Source organism: Orbilia oligospora (genome assembly GCF_000225545.1).
Source record: "Orbilia oligospora ATCC 24927 unplaced genomic scaffold scaffold00188, whole genome shotgun sequence".
NCBI classification, from domain to species: domain Eukaryota; kingdom Fungi; phylum Ascomycota; class Orbiliomycetes; order Orbiliales; family Orbiliaceae; genus Orbilia; species Orbilia oligospora.
In genome coordinates this window covers 1,157,993-1,179,224 of record NW_011645745.1, presented here as the reverse complement: position 1 = coordinate 1,179,224, position 21,232 = coordinate 1,157,993, and the positions used below count along the sequence as shown (strand labels likewise).

Below are 21,232 nucleotides of genomic sequence, written 5' to 3'. Positions count from 1 at the left end.
GATGGAACATACACCTTGCCCCGCGCCAGCTGTCCATCACCTACGATCCCCTCAATCACTTTACACAGGCGGAGGAAAAATCTTTTAAAAATGTGATAAGATTTTCTCTTATGCATCGATTTTATTATATATTTTTTTTTCTAGCGCGCATGATAAGCTGCAGTTGACTGGAACAAGGTTGAAATTATCCAGTATGCGGAATACATCATTGGCCGCTGTCGACTCATCACTGCCTAGCGATTTGGCCTGGAATATATCCCGCCGTCTCGGGCCGGCGTAGACTCTACATTTTGCCATGCGTATATTCCTGGACAACTTTTTTATATCTGCCAGCTGTCATCAAACAGCCACTCCTTCGCCATGACCTCTCTTCTTCCTCATCAACCATCCCGACACGCGTCAAAATGGCCTCCCTCTTGACAATTGGTTCAATTCGCGAGCTCTCATTCGAAATCATTCAATATCTCAGTCCACCAGATATATTCTCCTTCTCGCTAACTTGCAAACTCTTCTATCCTGTTTGTTACCAAACCCTTTGGTCGACTCTCCGCCTCTATTCAAAGTCTCATATCTCCGACAAGGGTCTTATCTGCCATAAGCTCGTAAGAACTATTAAAACCCGAGGTATCGATAACACCGGTATACAGCATGTTAGGTCGATCCTACTGCATCGGTACTCATTGACTTGCACGAATGGGTTTGCGAAGAGTGGGTTGATCCATATCCTGGGGGAGCTGCTTGCGAGTGGGAGGCTGAATTTGAAGTATTTGGAGTTACGGTATAATCGTGAGTTACCTAGGTATTATCTTGAACGATTTTAGTTTACTTAGAAGCTATATTTTCGGGATAGTATCATGGTATACCCCCTCTGAAGAGGAAGAGCTATTCGGCTTCCTCCGCCGACTTCGAGAATACTCTCAACGGAAACAACCAGATGAATTCTCGATGGCTGTTATAGCGAATCCGATCTTTCTTGAGCCCGCACTGCATACCAAAGTCCTCGATATCGAGAAAATAGCCTCATTGGACCTTGAAATGGACTGGCAGTACAAAGGCAGCGACAACGATGAGCGCCAACAGGTCTTGTTTGGCGGACTAGGTGGATTGGAGGACAGCGATAGCGACCACACAGATCCTGGAGACGATATAGACGATCTAGACGATGAAGAACTATGGCCTCGTCCTACACCAGATCAATCTGGCTTATTGGACGGATCGCGTTCGTCTAATTTTCAAATCGACACGAGTCAATATAATAAACGGCTAGCAGAGATTTTAAATAACTTACTGTCCCAAGCCATCAACCTCAAATCTCTAACAATCCGTTCATTGCGCGACAACGGGAGAAAGTATGTAGACTTCAAACTTTCGCCGCCATTGAAAAATCTTCGAACCACGATTAGCAATTTACCAAAACTCCATACATTAACGATCCAAGGCAAATTCTTTCACCCCTCATTCTTCGTTGCCCCACCCGATAGCGCTAGGGTTGTTAGCTATGACGGTATTTTGTCGAACAAATGGCTGAGAGGGTTTAGAGAGTGTTCCTTGAAAAATGTAACACATTTGAATATCAGATTTAGGGCGGATATACGGGAGAGAGGGAAGGGGTGCAGAGATTTTCGCAGAAGGCCGATTAATTATATCCAAGCTAGAGGGTTGTTAAGGTGCGATATTGAGGGATTCGATATGGTAGCACCAGACTTGGGAGGGTGCATTTTGAGGGGAAACCAAGGGCTTCATGAGACATCGAAGAAGGGAATATCTTGTGAAATAGACCATTCGATATGAGGATTAAGTTCTACAGCCTAAAAAAGGGAACCGGGATCCTATCTGCCAAAGACAGCTAATGTAGAATAGAGGGCTTGAAAATAAAGTTGGAGCAAGGGGCTGGCATTCTCTTTCATGACGGGTGCCCGCCGAAATCCCGGAGGCGGGATCAAGCGTTTTCCGATAGTCTAGATTAGATTGTGAACGAGCATAGGAAGAGAAAGTGGTCGTGTGTGCACGTTTAGAACAACCCCGCCTCGATTTTTTTTGTTTTGATAAGCGAAGAGGAACTCAGCAACGTTTAATGCAGCGAGAGGCCAAATTGCGGAGTATAGTAAACAAGTTATCGAATAAATTGGTTGGATACAACAGTATACGTAATAATTTCTTCAACTCCCGTCTAATTTGAGCTTTTCTCTAGCCTCTACTATGTAATACCAAACTTCTCCACAAACTGTAGCGAGGGAAACGCCCGAGCTCGACCTTGAATTCCTGATATTTTTTAAAGAAAAAGAGGAGAGGAGAGGAACCCGGGATCTTCGCCATGACGCCAAGGTAGGCGCGGCGCTTGGTCCGTGTGGTTTTCTCAGCTCGCGTAAACCCAGGCCATTACGTATGAAATGGGAGGCTATCGGAGCTATCTAACCGGTTACAAAATGTTGGACGCCATTGAAGTGGAGGACGGGAATCGAAGAACACAAAGAGGTGTGCTCTTCAGACCATCACGGTCGAGCTCTCCTCGGTAGTTTTATCGGTGGGTCCTTTACTCAATCGGTTTTGTCACGCCAGACATCGTTAGCTTAGCCCTCTCCCGTTAAGTCCTTCATGTTAGTTGCAATTGAATTGAAGTCTGTTTGTCATACGAAAGCCGTGTGGTATTTTCAACCCCCACTGTGTTGTTGATGATTTTTCTCCTTTCCCCGTTTTTCAATTTCCCCCAATTTTCCAGCGCTACGAAAACCTGCGAAAGGCCGGTGGCAGGAAACAGCCAATCATCTGGACTGTGTCGAGTGTCGTGTGAGCAATTGCTCGAGTTGGCATCTGCAGGGCAGGGGAATGTGTATTTATGCATATACCAAGCCGGAAACCCCATATCCTGCTGTTCTTGGACATCATGCCAAGCCAGCTTCCGAGCCTGGGTAAGGGAAAGCTTAAGGAGTTTTAACACTGACACCTTCCAGAATCAGATGAATACCCAACGTCGAACCCGCTCGCCCGGAGGGAAAATGTTTTTTTTTGTCTCGGAGGCCTTCTATTGTTATCGATATCGTAATTTTTTTTTTTCAAGAATGAAAAACAAGGGACGAAGAAAAAGCGAAATAAAATACCAAAAAAAGACGACTATGCCGGCCGCGGAGGCTGCATGTGTATGCGGCGGGAAGATTCGGATTCATGAATTGCTAGCCTCAAAGCAGATCAAGCGCATCATTTATCCAGGGACGGTTTTGGGGGGTATCACCGAGAGGCATTGAGATGCATCCTGGTGCATTTTGTTACATCGTATGATGCCGAAGCTATGTCAACCAAGATTATGGTAGACTATACTTTACTCCGTATAAGTGAAATGAAGAAAGTTTCAGGCCCACATTCGACGCTGACGCATGCATGCAAGCACAAGTCTAGACGTCTGTCTGTCATGTCTCTGATCAAATAGGCGGATAGTAGATCAATGCGTGCCGTGATCCACCCACTACCAGCTTCCTTTTGGCCTTCTAGATCATAGGCAGAACGCAATTCTTAGACCTTCTAGGTAGTTACAGGCGGTTGGAATGACCTTTGCAAATTTCGAAGGCTACGGTAGCATGCTATAGCAAAAGAGTCCACGGAAACCCTTGCCGATGCAGCGCAGCTGTCGAGGGTCTGCCCTAGAAGATTTCACCAAGAACCTTATCATCTTTTGGCAAAAGCTTCTCGTCGCCCACAAGATTTCTTAGGAACCATCCAAGATTGCTTGTCTTAGCCGGCCCATTTGTTTCCAAAGCTATACCCGCCTGGGAAAGTCGGCATCCCGAAACAAGGCAAAAGATTATATGTGTTGAGGCGAAATCGGGCTGCAATTCGCATGCAAGTCAACGACCCCTCACCGTCCTAACCATAATCGTGGGAAAGAGCAAGTTTCCGATGAAGTTAAAATAACCAATCAGAAGGGCCCATTCATCAACGTGTTTGAACTCTTCTTCGATATTGGTCGCTTATCTAGCTTGCGACCTGCACCGTTGTCCTGAGTTCGCCGAAAATAACGTGCATTCGGCTGCCACAACCAGACGTCAACTTATACTGCCTTGCATATTAGCGATGTTTCCTGGGATGAGGCCAATAGAGCTCACGCGACACCAGATCAATTGCCTGGATTTTTTTTATTTTATTTTTTTTCCCTCTCATTTTCCGAGCAGAAAACAATGGCACGAGGGGCAGTTCGGAATGGTGGTTGGGTTCAGTGGGAGGGGGGGGTATATTAATTTTTTGGCCTTCAAGATAGTCACGCCGGATTTATATTCAATATATAAGGGAGCTAGCGGACGGTTTTGATTTCTCCTCTCGACTGCTCAGCTAGCTATCCTCCTCCGTCCGCCAGCCTTAGGGTTCTAGACGTATAGTTACGCCAATTACCTACTATCCGCCCCGTAGACCCTGTTCTATACGGCTTTTATCCAGAACGGTCTTAGACTTTTCAATTGAACGGACCCTTTTTACACGTACACCTTATCGTCTGACTTTCACCTAATTTTCTGTCATTTCAGCGACTTTCCAAACGGTGTCCGCCGGTGTCGCTCAGATCCTCGTCCATTCTCTCGGAGATCTAAAGTTGATCGCTCTATTTATAGCCTTATATATAATTCGGTCATTTGGAGTTTCTTCACGAATTCGAAGTAACCAACCAAACGAACAAACAGATTTGAATCATGAGTTCGAATACATCACCATCCGATTCTCCGGCGTTAAAAGCGGCCAATGAGGCTGCCGCATATTCCGTCGATAGCTCGAGTACGGATAGTCTTCCAGAAAGAGCTCTCTTCGACCCCATTCTCCTTCCCGACGATAGCTACGATATCGACGGCACATATTGGGCGGACCTGCCGCTAGCTAAGAGAGTAAAATTCGTTCTCAACTACGACCTCTTCGTTGAGGGTAAGAAGGAATTGGGGGAGATCTGGCAGGGTACAAAGAAGAATCCACTATATCCTTTGATTGCCTATTTCAAAAATGCCGTTCTTCCTGGTGCTGGTTTGGGATTGGAGGGGTAAGTTGCAAATTCTTGCCAGAATTGGCCAAGGTAGTTTGCTAACGGAATTATCTAGATACGTTCTTTTCTCTATCGGAAACATCAAGCCGCTATTTAAGGCGGTCTGGAAAGAGTGCTGGGATACCCACCAAGTTTGCGACGCAAGATGGGTGAACTCGATTGAATACCTCGAGGTTGCCGGTATCATGGTCGGTCAGATATTGGTCGGAATCCAGGGTGACTGGTAAGCGAATTCCTCTTCAATATCAAATCTCATTCCTGAGGCAACTTACTAATTTCAAACAACAGGGTTGGCCGAAAATTTGGTTTAGTACAGGATGCAGTTGTCATGTTCTTGGGTTTGGTACTTCTCACCGCTTCCTGGGGAACATCTCTAAACGGTTGGGTTATCTGCTACGCTTGGTGTCTATTCATCTACGGTATCGGTGTTGGTGGAGAATATCCCATGACAGCTACCATGAGCATGGAAAGCCGAACAGGTACTGGCGTCGTCTCCACAAAAGAAGATCGTTTACATCGTGGTCGTTCCGTCACTTCTGCCTTCCTGATGCAGGGATGGGGTCAATTCTGGAATGTCGTCGTCTTGATGGTAGTCCTATATATCGCCAATGGGACCGGGCATCCTCCATACTCTGAAAAGGCTGTTCAAATTGCCTTCAGAGTCAGTTTCGCCATTCCTGCTATTGGTACTGCCGCACTCGTCTGGCACAGAATGTTCTTGAAGAATACAAATCAGGAACTTGACGCTCAGAAGAAGAAGTCAAAGGTCACGGGGTATGATCTTGAATCCCTCAAGCTCACCTTCACCCACTTCGGTGGTAGAATGGTGGCTACCGCCGGTACATGGTTCGCAAATGACGTTTTCTTCTACGGTAACAAGCTCTTCCAGTCCGAATTCATCAAAGTCATCACCCCGAATGACCATTCCGTCATGACCGGCTGGAAGTGGAATCTTGTCAACGTCAGCGTTTCAATGGTCGGCTACTATATGGCCTCCCTCCTCATCGATAACAAGCTCTACGGAAGAAAACGTATGCAAATCGTCGGTTTCATGTTCGACTTCATTCTCTTCATCATCCCAGCTTTCGCATTCAAGTACTTCACATCTCGAGAACACATCTACGGTTTCCAGGCAATGTACTTCCTTTCCTCATTCTTCAACCAATTCGGTCCAAACTCCGTCACTTTCCTTGTTGCCGCTGAGGTCTACCCAGCCTCTGTTCGTGCATCTGCACACGGTTTCGGTGCCGCTATCGGTAAGCTCGGTGCTGTCGCCGCCGCCATCTTGTACAGCTACATTGATACTCAAACCAAATTCTACGTCGTCCCATGGTTTGGTCTTGGCGGTGCCATCATGACCTGGCTCTGGCTCCCCGATACCACCGGTCTTGATCTCGCCGAGCAGGAGAGAAGATGGAGGTACATCCGTCAAGGACGTGGTGACGAATATTGCGGTGTCGCCGTCCACAGCAACCATCTCAGCGTTTGGGAGCGATGGATGGGTATTGGAAAGCAGTACAATCCCGCTAAGGACTACAAGATGAGGATCGCAGAGATGCGTGCTGAGTGGGAGGAGGGTCGAAGCAGAGTTAGAGAAGGCCATGCTGATGAAGGTTGCCCGATCGTTTGGAACGAGCATATTGAAGCTTACTTCCTTAGAACGGCAGGTTCTCCAGCTGATCATGATGTGATTGAACACACGACAGCAGAGATTACGCATGTGAACGAGAAGAGCCAATAATTATTCAATCAGCGTTAATGTTATAGGGTGGTATGAAGGCTAATGTACGAATAGATGGGAAATGAGGGTAAAAGTTAGATGTGTCAGTTCTGATATATAGAGCTAGACTGTTTTGTATATACATTATTATTGAGTAGCTTTTATGTAGTAATATCATTATTGGAGTTTTTGGCGTTGACATCATTTGATCATTGTTGGATTTTTCCTTTGTAACCCTGGGCCTCGGTGCCGGCCTCAGGGTCTAGTTACTGAATACATGTATACACAAGACTTTAAGGCCTACGAAGCAATCTAGATCGCTTTCTACACCTTATGAGCCTTGAGTGTTATATTTGATCCTTCGTAAATTAAAATTAAATTACCTATAGCCTAGGTATACCGTGAAAAAAATGCCGTCCGGTCGCTGATACCCATGCCAAAGAAAAATATACAAAACCAAGGTCCAACCAAGCCCGGAAGCCCATAACCAAAAGAACAAAAGAAAAGAAGAGCAAGAGAATGCATTGAACAGAAGGACAATAGTTTCATATCCTTCTATGACCCGTAGGACTCATTGGCCCCGGTCCCTTTTCTAAATCCTCTTCTTTCGAGTACGGAATATTCTCCACCGTAACTTCGATCTCGACTTTCTTCCCGATCCCATTAGCTACACCACCATTACCACCACTGGTAGCACCAGTACTCCCATCGTTTGATCCATTCGCAGATTCCCATCCCGTTGTTGTTTGCCCCTGTAACGGCAGAATATTCTCCTCACTATCATTATTCAACATCGTGGGGCTCGTCACGCTGCTGGTTAGTTTATAGCTAGCGAGACCGGGCATCCCTACGCCTGTAATTCTTCGCGTATCTCGCCGTCGGTCGGCATCGTATGAGGAAAGACGATAGCTTGGCGAAGCACCTGAGGGTCTAGAACGTCCGTGACCGGAGCTAAGGAGGCCAGGGGCGTAGCGGTGAAGAAGAGGTTTTAGGGCTGGGAGGGAGGCGCAGAGGATTCCTAGGTCGCCTTCAATTGCTGTTACGATGTACAGTGGGCCACCTTGGTCTGAAAGAATGAATGTATTTAGTAAGTTTTTTTTTTAAAAATATATATATATATATAATATATATAAAAAAAGCGAGAGACGGTACGCGGTGGGCTTGACATACACGTGAAGTCCCAGTTAGTGGGGGAGAAAACGACCCATATGTAGTATATTCTGATAATACCAGCGATGCATACTCTATAAGCTCTTTGTTAGCAAACATTACTAAAGGGACGAGCTTATTTGGGGTAATAACATACATGGAACCCAAAGCGAAGACGAAGATAAGTCCAAGTCTCTGTTTCTTAGGGAGCTGGATCCCCCAGACTTCTCTAATAGGAAGGAAGAAGACATCTAAACGCTCTATCGTAAGCAGGCAGTTCCAATCCAAAAGCGAGTAGTAGATAAAAAGAACAAGAGGAAGGTGGGAAGATGGACTTACAAAGATCACTTAAGCAATTAAGCACCCCAAAGACCATAAACGCTAGTTGCCCATCGATGAACTTCCCATGGATAGACTTATCCCAATACGCACGTAGCGGGATCGCTTGCAAAAAGATCGTTATGATCGAAGCAATGGAGTAAGCGATCACATATGCAATACCTGCATATACGAACCATCTAAAAGACTTGGACGAGAACACCCGATGGTAAAATACCAAGATTGAGAGTTTTGCCAAACCGACGCACGGCACGAATAATGACTCGGTCGCAACGGCAAGCTAAAGTAATAAACAATGATGCCTCGGTTAGTTTAACCCTTTTCTTGAAATTTTTTTCTCATGCAGGTGCAGGGCAGCGCACGGCACTGCAATCTTCTCTCGGCTCCATATGAAAACAAAAACATCATCTGGGGAAAGGAAAAACGCGGGGCGGATTCTGGGGGTGTGGAGACCAATAGTTTGGAGTCGATATAGAACCAAGAGTCTGTCTAATGTGGAAGGGGAAGGTGGTGTAGCCGAGGTTAAAAAACTGGTTAAACTTACTTTTCGAGCGGGAACAAGCCATTCCGCCCTGAAGTCGTACAAATGGACTCCCCAGCCCCACTGCGGAGCTAGACAGTTCGCTGTTGTAAGGCCTATTGCAAAGAACTTTACAGGATATTCATTAGCACATCGATCTTATGAAAGTGGATATTTTTCCAACGTCGGTCGACGTCTAAATGTCTTATGATATGCGTCGGCATCTTCCTGGCCATGTGGAAATTCGGCGTCGTCCAATTCTTGACAACGCGCTCGGAACGAAAATACCACAAATACTTCCACATGCTAGAAATTTGGAAAAGAAGGAAGATTTCAACTTACCAAGGCTCCAGTCATCAACCAGTCATCCGATCCGATGCTTTTTGTGAGAACACCTCTGCTATACAGTCTGAGCATCATGACAATAGTAGTAACTGTACATAATGTGATTTCGATAGCCATAAGCTGCGCTGTCTGATTTTCCGGATTAACATAGTTCGGTGCAGGCCATGACGCAAGAACCTCTGGCGGTGGCCGGGTTCCTCTGTCGGACATCTTGAAACTCTGGTTAGGTGCCTGGCTGCAGAAAAACTGCAGACGCAAGGCTGTTCGAAAAGTTCTACCGTCGCAGGTTCGTTTGTTGATCAGGTGAGAAAGAGAATAAAAAAGAAACCCTTCGGACTATCCTCCTTTTTCTTTCCCCAGGTTTTTGATCGGGAAACTTTAGCAGCGAAAAGGTCCCAAAAGTTCCAACGCCTGGGGTAGGCGGGGAATGGATGGGGATTATATGGACAGGGTCGTTCAGGAAAAACTTGAGGCTGCAATGATGAAAAAGGAGTCCCAGATGCTAAGGACCATCGTCGTACGACGATGTGGATCCATCCATAAAGTGCGGGGAGACTGGAAACTCCCCTGCCTCATGCATATTTGCATGCGAGGTCTTGAAATTTGAATGCATGGTTCCAAGAGCTATAGAAGGCCTGCCGAAATGCATGAATGCTGGTTGCCTCGTGGTGTTTGAACAATAGTTCATATTCAAATGTCTTTTTTGATAACAGGTTAGACCGGACTCTCCGAGCGGCTAGCCATAAAGATGGGAGTAATTCGTCAACCGAAAGTGTCACAATAGTTATTGAAGAGGCCCAAGCTCCAGGTAAGTGGGTCGCGTGGAAAGATCGTGGGCCGAATGTGGCACTTGTCCTGGCCGGACCAGACGCAAGAAGGGTCTGTGTACCAAAAAGCGGAAAAACTGTGTTGTCCGTAACCCGTTAACCCTAAGGCCTATCAAATTTACCCTTCACCCGAGGATAATGAAGGGATTGCCACGAGGCCGGCTCAATATATCAACTACTAAGACATCTTCAGCGAATGTCCATGCGGTTGATGGATAAGGGGCTGGATAGGGCCCAGATCTTGGTCGTCGTTATAAATACCTCAGACGTCCGTGGGCGAAGACTTTCTAGAAAACCTTCTTTAGAAACTTTGTTGGATTTCGTTTCTTTAGCGCAGTGACATTTTGATTACGAATTCAACCGTTAAACTTCCTTCAGAGATAGTACAGTTACACTAGATACACTTTTCAAGTTTGGCGTCATTCGGAAAAATTATGCCGGTGAAATGATAGTCCAGCTATGTGTATTTAATCCCAATACGTTTGAGTTTGATACGAAGTACGCTCTACCAATTGCAACTAGGCCATGAGCCATGGCATTGTCTCAACTTGCATGGCCATTTGTCCGAGCACACAGGCTATTATCGAATGACTCGCTCTCCTTTCCCTTGTCTTGCCAATCATATACATGTTATCTTCCCCTGGAACATCAATTCTTTGTAGTTTAGCACATATCCTACAAAATTATGTCAGAGATCCCACATCGCCACGATGCAACTGCCGCCGAGTCAGTCTACACAATCTGACAGAAGTCAGCGAAGCTTCAGAAGAGCTGAGCTGAAGGTACGTAAAGAGGCAATTCGAATCGATCCGTCGAGCTGCATCGACCTGAAACAGGGGTTCCCTGCGGGCGACTTTCACATGTTCGGACGGTCCCACTTCCCAAAAGAAAAATACAACAAGGTATGAGATCTTTCCCAAGGATTCGATTAGTTCAGAGGGCTTTCGGTACCCTTTAATCTGTAACGCCAACGGCCAGGTTTTCGGGGCCATAAACATAAGACATTCTCTGCAAGCCACAACTTACACCTTCGACAGAACAGGCAATGACCTCCGGAATTTGACAACCTCTTTTTCGAAATTACTTCTATCGAATTTCTCTGGATGTTTTATGTATGTAAACCTGTTATAAATATATACTTCTAGATCGCATGGAACTTCTCGTTTGTCTCGCGGCGGGTATTAGTTAAGTCATTATATAACACACCTGATTCGCCAACAGGCAGCCATTCTCCTGGGACGGAACATGCCATTCAAAGCTCGAGCTGTCCCAATCCTCAGCCCACCATGGAGCCTTATCCATATGCTAGGATTCCTCCCTTAGCGATATGATGTACTGTTGTTAAGTTTAAATAGATCCAGCAAACCTCCTGCATAATCAACTATCAAGACTTATGTAATAAAATGGCAGCGGAATGAATCAATCTTAAGTCAGTGATTACATGTTTCGCTTGAGTCAGGGAAGTTTAAACGGCCTATGAGAGAACCGAAATTCAGAGATTCTCAACCTCTCAACTGCTATCCCCAACTTTATTTTCGAGCATCCCGGAATTTGAACAATGATTCAAACTGGAGGCTTTTTGCGACCCTTGAAAATCTTTGCTTCGAGAAATTCCCGAAATACCGACTTGACTTGCTGCCATTGTGGCTTATGAATAAACTTCGCTGAAAAAGACCTAAGAGATGCCGTTATGATACGATTGATTGTAGACCGGACCTTGCGTAGGCTTACGATGGGTGTTGAGAGCAGGTAGGTGCGGTGTGAGTCCATCCCCAATGAATCTTTCTAGGCCTCGGATTGACTATGGCCGAAGAAAGCCCCAGACGTGCTCAGGTTGGATATATGTCTGCTGTCCACATTTATACTATTTATACTTATACTAGTTTAATACCTAACTTCAATTTACTTACTGCCATTTTATAAAACAAAATGTTTAGAAAATCAACTGATTCCGTTGTTAGATGCGTGGAGACCCGCGAAAAAGATATTGATTCATGCCATCTAACATTCGCTTATAATCTCTGTTATTTTGCCGATTTTGCAAAAGTCGGACGCCGCTCTAGTTGCCTCTTTTCCAAACCTGTGCCCCGTCACTAGGCATTAGCGAACCGTACACCCAAAATAATTAAACTGGATTAGCACTCAGATCTCACCTGTCCATTTAAATGGCTTTTGGCCGAAGTTAACAAGAACTTTACACGCGCGACCCCAATGGCCTACCACTGGGTACAACTTCCGCGAAATCAAAAACTGATTATCACCCTTGAATCGCGCTGGTGTATCAAATTTTAGCATCTCCTCTTTCATCATAAGCTCGATGGCACTAGTCACCTTCAATCTTCCCGTCAAGTGTGAAATAGTAGTCGCCAAGTTCATAGTCTACTCCACACCCAACTGTGTTCCCTATTCCAAACTTCGTTCCCTCATAGCGATACCTGTTGCCATGTTCTTCGAACATACCCCCGTCGTCTCCATGATATCCCAATGTCCATATATTCCAACCAGGTCCAGCATTTGCCAAGAATGATAATTCTCCACAGAGTCCTATAAGGACCGTACTTAATTCTGTGGAGCCACCTTCTGCCTCGATACCTTGGATCTCGATCTCGAAGTAACTCTTCTCAGTGTCTCGTGGCGGGAATGGGTGGTCTGATCGAAGGCTGCAGGCGAAATATGTGGGATTGTCATACTCGTCACGGCGGTTTCCGTCTTGCATCAAGATAATAAAAGATAAAATTAGTAACTTGACAAGGGCTAGAGATGTTTCAACTGGTGTGTATCTGTAATGAGGAATATGGAAAGTTACCTGTAAATGTAACAACAAGGCCGTTGTCGCTTATATCGAATCTATTGCCGACATCAAGATCTCTACGCCGATTCCATCTCCGCCAAATATCCGGTAGTGTCAACGATTTAGGGCTTATTGTGAAAGATTCCGGGATTCGATCGGACTTTACTAAAGGTTGTGAATCCAGTACTTGAGACTGGTAAATAAAATGATCGAGCGTCCAACCATCCTCGTCACGTATTTTTGATGCAGAGTCTAAAAGGGGTAGGAATTGTCGCCAGAGGATTCGGTCGCGATACTCGATGGCTGTTCTCAGCTCTCTAAAACCGCTACCACAGTCCTCAATATTTTGTGGTAACTTAGCCATACAGGCATCGATGAACTTTTGCCGTGGCTTCTCCCTTAAGATAAAGGCTGACTGGAATACTGAGAGTTTAGAGCCGACTCGGGTTTTGAATGGGTCAAATCCTTTGTCCAGTAATTCGAGCGCGATAGTCTCTTGGGTGTCTTCAAATTCCTGCCACGAATGCATGAGCCCGAGTAGTAGAGGGTCCAAAACTCCACTAGTAAGTAGACCCGGTTCAGCCTCCAAAATAGGAAAAATCCTTTGATCTAGCCCGCCATCGAAGTGTTTTGCGATGAGCCGTCCCAAATCCTCCCCCGACCAAAGAGGAGGGTTATCGGTCTTATCCCTCGCCAGTAAGATCCTTAATAATTCACCATTAGGATTCACAGCTGGTTGCATTGCCAAGTCTAAACATGTTTCATCAAGATCAGTCTTTGCTCCTATGTCAGAACCTTTTTTTATAAGCAGTTCTGCAACACTTGGATGGCCCTGTTTGATAGCGAGGTGCAGTGGCGTATTTCCTGTTTTATCTCTTATACTAATGTTCGCAACAGATCCTCCACCGTCCTCTAAAAGAAGTTTTGTTATATCATATCGCCCGCCGGAGGCCGAAAGGTGTAGCGCAGTATATCCTAAAAGGTCTTCTAGCTCAAGCTTGGGACGATGCTTTAACAAGGCTTCGACAGTCGCCAGGTAGCCGTTTATACAAGCTAGCATCAAAGGAGTGTGGTGGCTGGAGTTCAAAGCATTTATATCAGCACCATCTGAAATCAGTAGTTCAGAGAATTCCGCAGAGTCATAAGCTGCATGTAACGGTGTCCAGCCATTCTCATTCCCCAGGTTAATATCCGCTCCAATATTTAGCAAAGTCCTAGCAGTGTCTAATTTAGTATAACATGCACTGTCATATAGCGCTGTGCATCCGTCGTTGTCGACTTCGTTAACTATTCGTGACCACTGAAGTTTTGGTTCCCATTCAGGGAAGAGACGTGAAAATTCCGGAGATGCCACGAGTACATGCATCAAGGTTTCTCCAACCGGTCCCCGTAGATTTGCGACGTCAATTTTCAGCCTAAACGCGCGCTCGAGAAAATACTCAAGCATGGGGGTCCGAGAAAGTTCTACCGCCCACCTCGAATTTTGGACTAGAGTTTGCTGGAACTCTTCTGCGTAGCGATAATTCTCACAGATTAGGCGAACTATATCAAAATGGTCGTTTTTAATCGCATGGTAGACTGCAGTATTGCCCATGAGATCGGCGGTTGCGGTGTCCGCCCCAGCCTCAAGAAGCAATTTGACAACCTTGAGTTTCGGTGTTTCCGCCATGCAAGCCACAATCAGTGGTGATCTACCTCGAGAATCTTTGGCATTAACATCTGCGCCGTTGTTTAAAAGAAGAGTGACTATTTCAGGCCGATTGATCGCAAGATGCAGTGGTGAAAACTTCGACCGATTTTCAGCATTCACGTCAGCTTTATTTTCAACCAGGACTCTAGCAACATCGCACCCGTCATGCACCGTTGCTAAATGTAAGGGGGTGTTTCTCGTGGGGTCAGGAGAGTTAACGTTTGCACCATGAGCTATCAATATCTTAACAACCTCGGGGTGGTCTTCTTGAGCGGCGTAATGCAGTGCTGTGCGTCTCTCGCCAGCTTCACCATTAGGTTCTACTTTCGTAGACAGAAGTACTCGTACAATCTCCGAATACCCGCATTTCGCTGCTTCTATCAGTGCAGCTTTGTATAAATTTTGGGTATCTGGATTAGATTGGTCACCCTGCCAATCCAGGAGGTGGTCAACGATAAGCAACTGTCCAGCTTTCGCTGCAATCTGAAGTAGTGAGATACGGTCTTCATCAGCCCGTGGCAATAGATGCTTGAGGACCTGGAGGTGACCATGTTTCACCGCGACCTCGGCTGGTGTTTCTTTTCTGGTATTTTGTATGTAGGTATCAATATTAGCATTTGCTCCAGACCTGAGAAGCTCTTCTACAACATTAGCGTCCCCAAGGGCAGCTGCTATATGAAGAGCTGTCCAACCCGTTTTTGTTTTCCGGTTGATAAACTCCACAGTTTCATTTCCTCGTGATCTAGCCCTGAGAACGAATTGGACGACTTCAAAGCTCTCAGACCCCACGGCGAAATGTAAAGGTGTCCATGAGCCTTGCTCGCTATCAATTGGGCTGGGTTTCGCCCCTAGAAACTTTTCAATGAAGTAGAAGCGTCGGAGGGCGGGTTTGTGGACTGGCTTGAGCGCTGCGTTCGGGGATGGAGGACTATTTCGCCCTAGTATCTCTTTGATATGAGCCAAAACTGGAATATTGTCCAGTTCTAGACATAGAAGGGGATCTAGTTCCCAATCCCGTAGGCCAAGTAAAGTAACATAATCTCGCACATTTTTATATTTCAAAATGTACTCTACTATGCTAGAGCTCCCACTAATGATTGCTGCAAGGAGAATGTTCCGCTCAGGTATAGTAACGTAGCTTTCCGATTCGCTGATAATTTTACTGCTGCACTCTGCACGTGGCAATAGGTCAAGTAGGTCCAGTCGCCCAGACTGTACAGCTAGGTGGATAGCAAGAACTAGCAGCTTCGCTTCCATAGGTTGCTTAGTTTCTATAAAATCTTTGAACTGCGATATTTTACCGTTGCAGATAAGAGCTCTGATAAACTCTTCTGATGAAATATTTTTAAAGATTTGGGTCCGGACACGGTAGCCGTTCTGAATCCGGATGTTGTAGGCCAAGTTTGAAGTCTCGACGACATCCTTGCTTAGTTTATCGACAAGCGATGTAAATCCGAAGTACTCCGCAACTTCGAGAGCACTCCCTATTCCTATAACTTTCGGAAGATTCGTCACTTCGACTTCAAATGGTAGCGTCGCGGTATAAGATGCTGACCTCCGCCCCGAGTCAGCACTGTGGTAAGCTTGAAGCCATCTATCTCTTACCAGAGAATCGTTGAGAAACTCAATCACCTCTGTGTGAATACCATTAGTAGCTTCTAGGAGGTTGGCTTGGCGATAGTGCTCTACCCAGTTCCTAACAGCATAATCGAGAAACTCCATACTTCGGGGGTGGGGGGCGAAGACTGCAGAAGTTGGATGCTGCCAGGGCGAAGATAAGTGCATTAAGCAGTGTTCCCACTCTTTACCAGCCTCTGGCCGTGAAAGGACCATCCGCAGGTAGTGGAGACACAACTTAGTTAGTTGTGTATGGTTTATACGTTTCAGAGAATGCTCAGGGTCCGCCTCCTCTAAGATTTTCTCCAATTGATACTTACCACAAACAGTATGTATCTGGTCATTTTCAACTTTCAGAAAGAAGCCAGCATACTCGGTAAGATCCGATGACAAATCTCGAGAAATCCTCCTATCGAGATCCTCGAGTGAATTATCTGTGAGATCAATTGCCAGTGCTACTGAAAGCTCCTCAAGCCTAAATGGTCGAACCGCTTTCAAGACCCAAGATATGCCTAGGCTACACCAGTCGGCTACAAACTCTCCGCATTCTTTGATTTTTTGCACTTGATGTCTCCGGAGATCAGCTATAGATGATGGGCCCATGCTGATACTATCGATTATGGTACTTGGTGTCAAAATACGTGGCGTATATAAAGAAAGAATTTGCGCGTAGAAATCAGGGGCAGCGACCCAAAGATCTAGTGCGCAGAGTTTTGTCCTTAAGGCGAGGCGAATCTCAAGATGTTTTCTGTCTTCAAGAAGTTTCAACCGTGGGCTATGTTTGATAGCCTGCTCGAGAGCCAGTTCTGCAAACCGGTCGTGACGCTCGGATACGACTTCAGAGCCGAGATTCAGAACGACTCTTGATGAAGAGCTCGTAAGGTTTTCGGTCTTAATTATATCCTCGCTCGAAAAAATATAGAGGAAGTTTGTGGAATGTTGATCGAAAAAGGTCCCCAAACGGTTGAGCCAAGCTGACATCACACTGCCCCCTTCTCTAAACTGCTTAAAGTCCACGGCGACAGCGAATGATAATCTAGAAGGGCAATTTGTAATTAAGATGGACAGCAATTCCCATAGATTTGTCTCTGTCCAAGTATCCCATAAGAAATACTCCTCCACTATCTTCTCGATGCTAAAGAACAAATCTGGTCGTTGAGAAATCACTTGATGTAAGAGAGCTACTAGCATTCCGTAGTTGCTCGCATAAATATCTCTGTTCGGCTCGAGGATGTACTGAACTAGGACTCTAGCTGTACGTCTTTTAACTTGTTGGCAAGCATATTTGAGCAGATGCGATTTTCCGTAGTTCGGAGGGCCGATAATTTGGATCTCGCTGCTGGAATCATCTCCCCTCCAATCATACATCTCTAGCGTGGTGAAATCTTCAGAATATATATCGCTTAAGTCGATCTCTTGGGCCAAAAACGATTCAGGCTCCCATATCAAGCAACGGGACGGTGAAAGAATTCGAAGAAATTGCAAATAAAGATCATAACTACTTTCATCTCGTAAAAATGTCGTCTTGATGCCGTTAAGTGTATCTGTTATGCTTTGTCAGCTTGTAATTAAATTGTATTTATTGCACCTTTATACCATTTCAAAAGCAGCTTACATACCGTCCATGATTCTGGGGCCTTGCAGTAAAAATACCTTTCTGAGGAAGTCAAGATCAACCAGAGAGTGCTTGTTGAACCGCAGAATAGTGGTTAAGCTCTGCTCCTTTCTCCACTCCACATGATGGGATTCTGTTTCACCGCCAAAAGAACCGAGTTCGCCAACCAGCTATATAGATCCCATGCTCAGAATCGAATTTATGACTAATAGATAATTCTCGGTACCATTTTCATACATACCGGAAGCTCGTTTCCATTTACGCCCTTCCCTTCGATCACGTTGATCAACATGTATTTTTGAAGGATATCGTAAAACTTGGAGTATATTTTTGTAGCCGCCGTCGATAACCCTGAGAGCACATTTGATATACGTTCGTCTGTCTTGAAGTTGCAATTCTGAATAATAGAAAGCAGAATATTTTCCCATACCTCGACTTCAGGAACTTGGTGGGGTGTTGCAAAGAATATCTGTATGCTCAATTCGATGTCATATTAGAAAGAAGTTATAACAGTGGGTGAGAATCTCAAGTTTGGGTAAATGACTATTTGTCAGGTAGTAATCGTACCAAAGTCGATGTTTGTAGAGCAATTCGGTAATAAAGGGGGTTTTGATTGGCTAGTAAAATTGCCTTGATTGAAATATGCCATACATGTCAGTATAGAGACTTGGGCAACATGATATGACATGTGAGGTACGCATACGTACTCTTTTCAGAATGATTCCCCATATACCATACCCCGCGAGTACAAGCTTTTTCCATGGCTGCACGGGACGACAAAATTGAATACGTAAACTCTCTAGAAGATTTACGGCCTCGATCTCAATCGAGTTAGACTGGAGGCGTATTCGACTTTCAGCGCTGCCTTGTGGCCTCGGGTGTCCCTCGTTTTTTTGTGGCCTTGTTGTTTCGGCTTCCCTCCTTTTCAACGCAACATCTTGCTGCTGGGTTTCACCGTGAGTTTTGTTATATCCGGTAGAAAGGAAATCTTGGTTTTCTTGCTGCGAGTTTAACTTCGAGTTTTTTTGGGGGGCTGATTCACGCGTTTCAAACGAGGGCGACTCGAATACTAAGGCTTCTGGGATAAGATGCGGTAGGATATTCGACAGATTTTCAGTTTCGGGGCTGCTCGGATTTGAAGATTCTATTGCACAGAAGTCGGTATTTTCGAAGCCGATTAAACAAATTCTAGTTCACGGAAATAAATCCATATAGCGTAAGCCATTCAAGCTTGTCAATTGCTGTCGCCTGCCTTCTAACATAATAGATCACAGTGCTAGAATTCGTTCATATGATGCTCGTGTTTGTAACTTACATATATGCTCCATTATCATGGGCTCCAAGGCTTAACAGCTTGAAACGATAACGACTATCATCGTCTTCAGGACGGTCGTTTTCGCTGTTATTGTTATCCATATTTCGAATAGTTCTGAATCAAAGCTCTGGCCTAGCTTGGTCCCAGTCCCAGACGTCACGAAGTGAGGAGTCTCTGGCCCGGCGGGTCTGAATTTTGCCAGCTTGATATAACTGCGACCGCTTAATTTCTGCTAAATTTAGAGTAAAGATATATATATATGCGGCGTCTGGTTTGACTTAGGAGCAGAAGAGTTTACGGCGATTCGGAGAGATCGATTATTACTATTGGAAGTACGTGTATTTTATCACGGCTGAAACCTTTTGAGCTCCAAATCATAAGCTGGGACCGATAGGCCGGAATGCCTACCGTCGTTACTCGAAAAGCAAACCGAGTGTTCCAGGGCCAGGGTCCGCCCCACTATGCGGGAGCTAGTTGGTTAGCATCGACGAGGAAAGCTTAGCCGAGAAATATTATGTGGGTGGTGCAGGGTCAACGACGACCAATAAGCTCAGGCTTATCAGACGGTGCATTTTCCGGGTTAACGCATGATGCTCGCCAATGCGATCTAATATGTCCCGTGCAGTCGGATCCTGTGAGTTCTGTGTACGACCTTAGATTTGCTATTATCCATCTTTCTTATCCGTCCCCGCAATGGTTGTTACTGCGCATGCGCAGCTAACCCCTCTTCTTTCACATCAGCGCCCCACTATACTTTTCAAGTTGAGAGTTTGAAATATGACTCTACATACAAAAGCAGGTATGAAATTTCGAAGACCATAATTCCATAGTGTTTAAACTTTGAGAATATGGAGACCACACGTTTTTATAAAAGGAAATCCATAAGTGTCCAGAACACAGCTTGAGTTAACAGTGCGTCATTCATGTCTACTCACTGCTGACAAAACTATCTATGATAAGTGGATCCAAGCGCAGCACCAAACTTTTCCAAGTTGACTTCGCTGAGATTTTGTTCGTCGACTTCCGCTGCTAAGTTTCGTTCTAGGTTGGCATTCAAAGTTGGAGGCCTTAAATACTGGAGGCCTGGTTTGAATATGACAGGATCATTAGCTGGCGTTCGTCCTGTGAGATTCCGTAGGCCTTTGATACTATTCTGGAAAAAGTTCCCTGTCGCAGTTACTCTGACAGATGCGGTAAACCTATCGTCATTTTTCCGACTTAATAAAACTGGGACCCTCAGATCCGTGATTACGCCAGTCTTATTGGTACTATCTTCTTCGAGAGTGATACGAACTGCATTGTTAGGCCCATAATTTCGAACCTTCATATCGAGCGTGATAGAGCCTATGACAATAGATCTGTCCAAATGCTGGTATCCTGATTGTCTTTCCAATTTGAATGCAAGGGTTCCAGCCGCCCCCACCACTCCGACTTCCCCTCCAAGCTCAACCCCGCTCGTGTTTTGGATGGTGACAGGGGTTTCGCTTAGCGTGAAGTCCCCATTTGGCCATAATCCAGTGACGGCTGGATCCTTTCTTGGTCGTTTATCGAGGTCTTGGAACAAGATATTGATTTCGGCTGTTCGGAGCCGTCGCCCATCGTGAAGTCCGTGAAAACGGAATCCAAAGACTATAAGGCTTGCAGGTTTTCCATTTCCTTTATTCGAGTCCAAACCATGGATTACGCGATCAATCCGGGCTTGAACATGTAATCCCATACAAAGATCGTCAACTATATCAGGCCGCTGGTTTTCGTCGCCATCGTTTTTGCTATGGAACCCCAAGTCACCCTGGGATGTGAGGAGTTGAATAGGCTGGAAGGCAAATGGGTCATCTAGCTCGATGGAAGACATTGCTGTATCCACCTCAAGAAACTGGTAGCTCCGTAGTGGGCTTTGTAAAAGATGTCTAGTTTGGTTTGAATTTAGGGGGCACGGGGCCTATTCTGGCGTACAAAACTTGGTTGAACGCTGGCCTGTTAATTAAATTGTCGCTGGATCTATAGATATAGTCAGAAAGGGAGGATCACTCGATCTCCTATCGTACTTATAATATTCAGACGCACGGAATATTTGAATTACAGAATCCACCTTAATGATGGCCCACCTTTAACTTGCAAGTTGGCGAGGGGTTCTGAGTTCGTGTGCGTATGTGTATATATTAAAGGGGGTCGGCCTATGCGAGGCCTCGAGGGGGTAGGATTTGCCGGATGGCGAGGTGCATGCACATCTGCGGCTGGAAACCATGCGCTATTGCATGTCTCAAGGGCCCTGTCGAAGACTAATCACGCA

General features: G+C 45.5%; 5 protein-coding genes across 5 annotated transcripts; 2 read left to right on the top strand and 3 right to left on the bottom strand.

The window, feature by feature from the left end:
* Positions 1 to 404: 404 nt before the first annotated feature.
* Positions 405 to 1,640, top strand: AOL_s00188g344 (uncharacterized protein; the record flags this gene model as incomplete). Its single annotated transcript, XM_011128592.1, has 3 exons — positions 405 to 786; positions 851 to 1,557; positions 1,584 to 1,640. The coding sequence occupies 3 exons, from the start codon at positions 405 to 407 to the stop codon at positions 1,638 to 1,640; spliced, it is 1,146 nt and encodes a 381-aa protein (XP_011126894.1).
* Positions 1,641 to 4,673: 3,033 nt separating this feature from the next.
* Positions 4,674 to 6,755, top strand: AOL_s00188g343 (uncharacterized protein; the record flags this gene model as incomplete). Its single annotated transcript, XM_011128591.1, has 3 exons — positions 4,674 to 5,011; positions 5,070 to 5,237; positions 5,303 to 6,755. The coding sequence occupies 3 exons, from the start codon at positions 4,674 to 4,676 to the stop codon at positions 6,753 to 6,755; spliced, it is 1,959 nt and encodes a 652-aa protein (XP_011126893.1).
* Positions 6,756 to 7,279: 524 nt separating this feature from the next.
* AOL_s00188g342 (uncharacterized protein) lies at positions 7,280 to 9,297 on the bottom strand (the record flags this gene model as incomplete). Its single annotated transcript, XM_011128590.1, has 6 exons — positions 7,280 to 7,800; positions 7,905 to 7,978; positions 8,041 to 8,134; positions 8,223 to 8,502; positions 8,767 to 8,871; positions 9,085 to 9,297. 6 exons carry the CDS (start codon positions 9,295 to 9,297, stop codon positions 7,280 to 7,282), a joined length of 1,287 nt encoding a protein of 428 aa, XP_011126892.1.
* Positions 9,298 to 12,056: 2,759 nt separating this feature from the next.
* On the bottom strand, positions 12,057 to 19,043 carry AOL_s00188g341 (uncharacterized protein; the record flags this gene model as incomplete). Its single annotated transcript, XM_011128589.1, has 8 exons — positions 12,057 to 12,187; positions 12,246 to 12,623; positions 12,721 to 17,556; positions 17,632 to 17,797; positions 17,869 to 18,096; positions 18,195 to 18,257; positions 18,335 to 18,815; positions 18,943 to 19,043. 8 exons carry the CDS (start codon positions 19,041 to 19,043, stop codon positions 12,057 to 12,059), a joined length of 6,384 nt encoding a protein of 2,127 aa, XP_011126891.1.
* Positions 19,044 to 19,888: 845 nt separating this feature from the next.
* On the bottom strand, positions 19,889 to 20,794 carry AOL_s00188g340 (uncharacterized protein; the record flags this gene model as incomplete). The annotated part of the gene is made up of 1 exon (XM_011128588.1): positions 19,889 to 20,794. One exon carries the CDS (start codon positions 20,792 to 20,794, stop codon positions 19,889 to 19,891), a length of 906 nt encoding a protein of 301 aa, XP_011126890.1.
* Between the last annotated feature and the right edge of the window lie 438 nt (positions 20,795 to 21,232).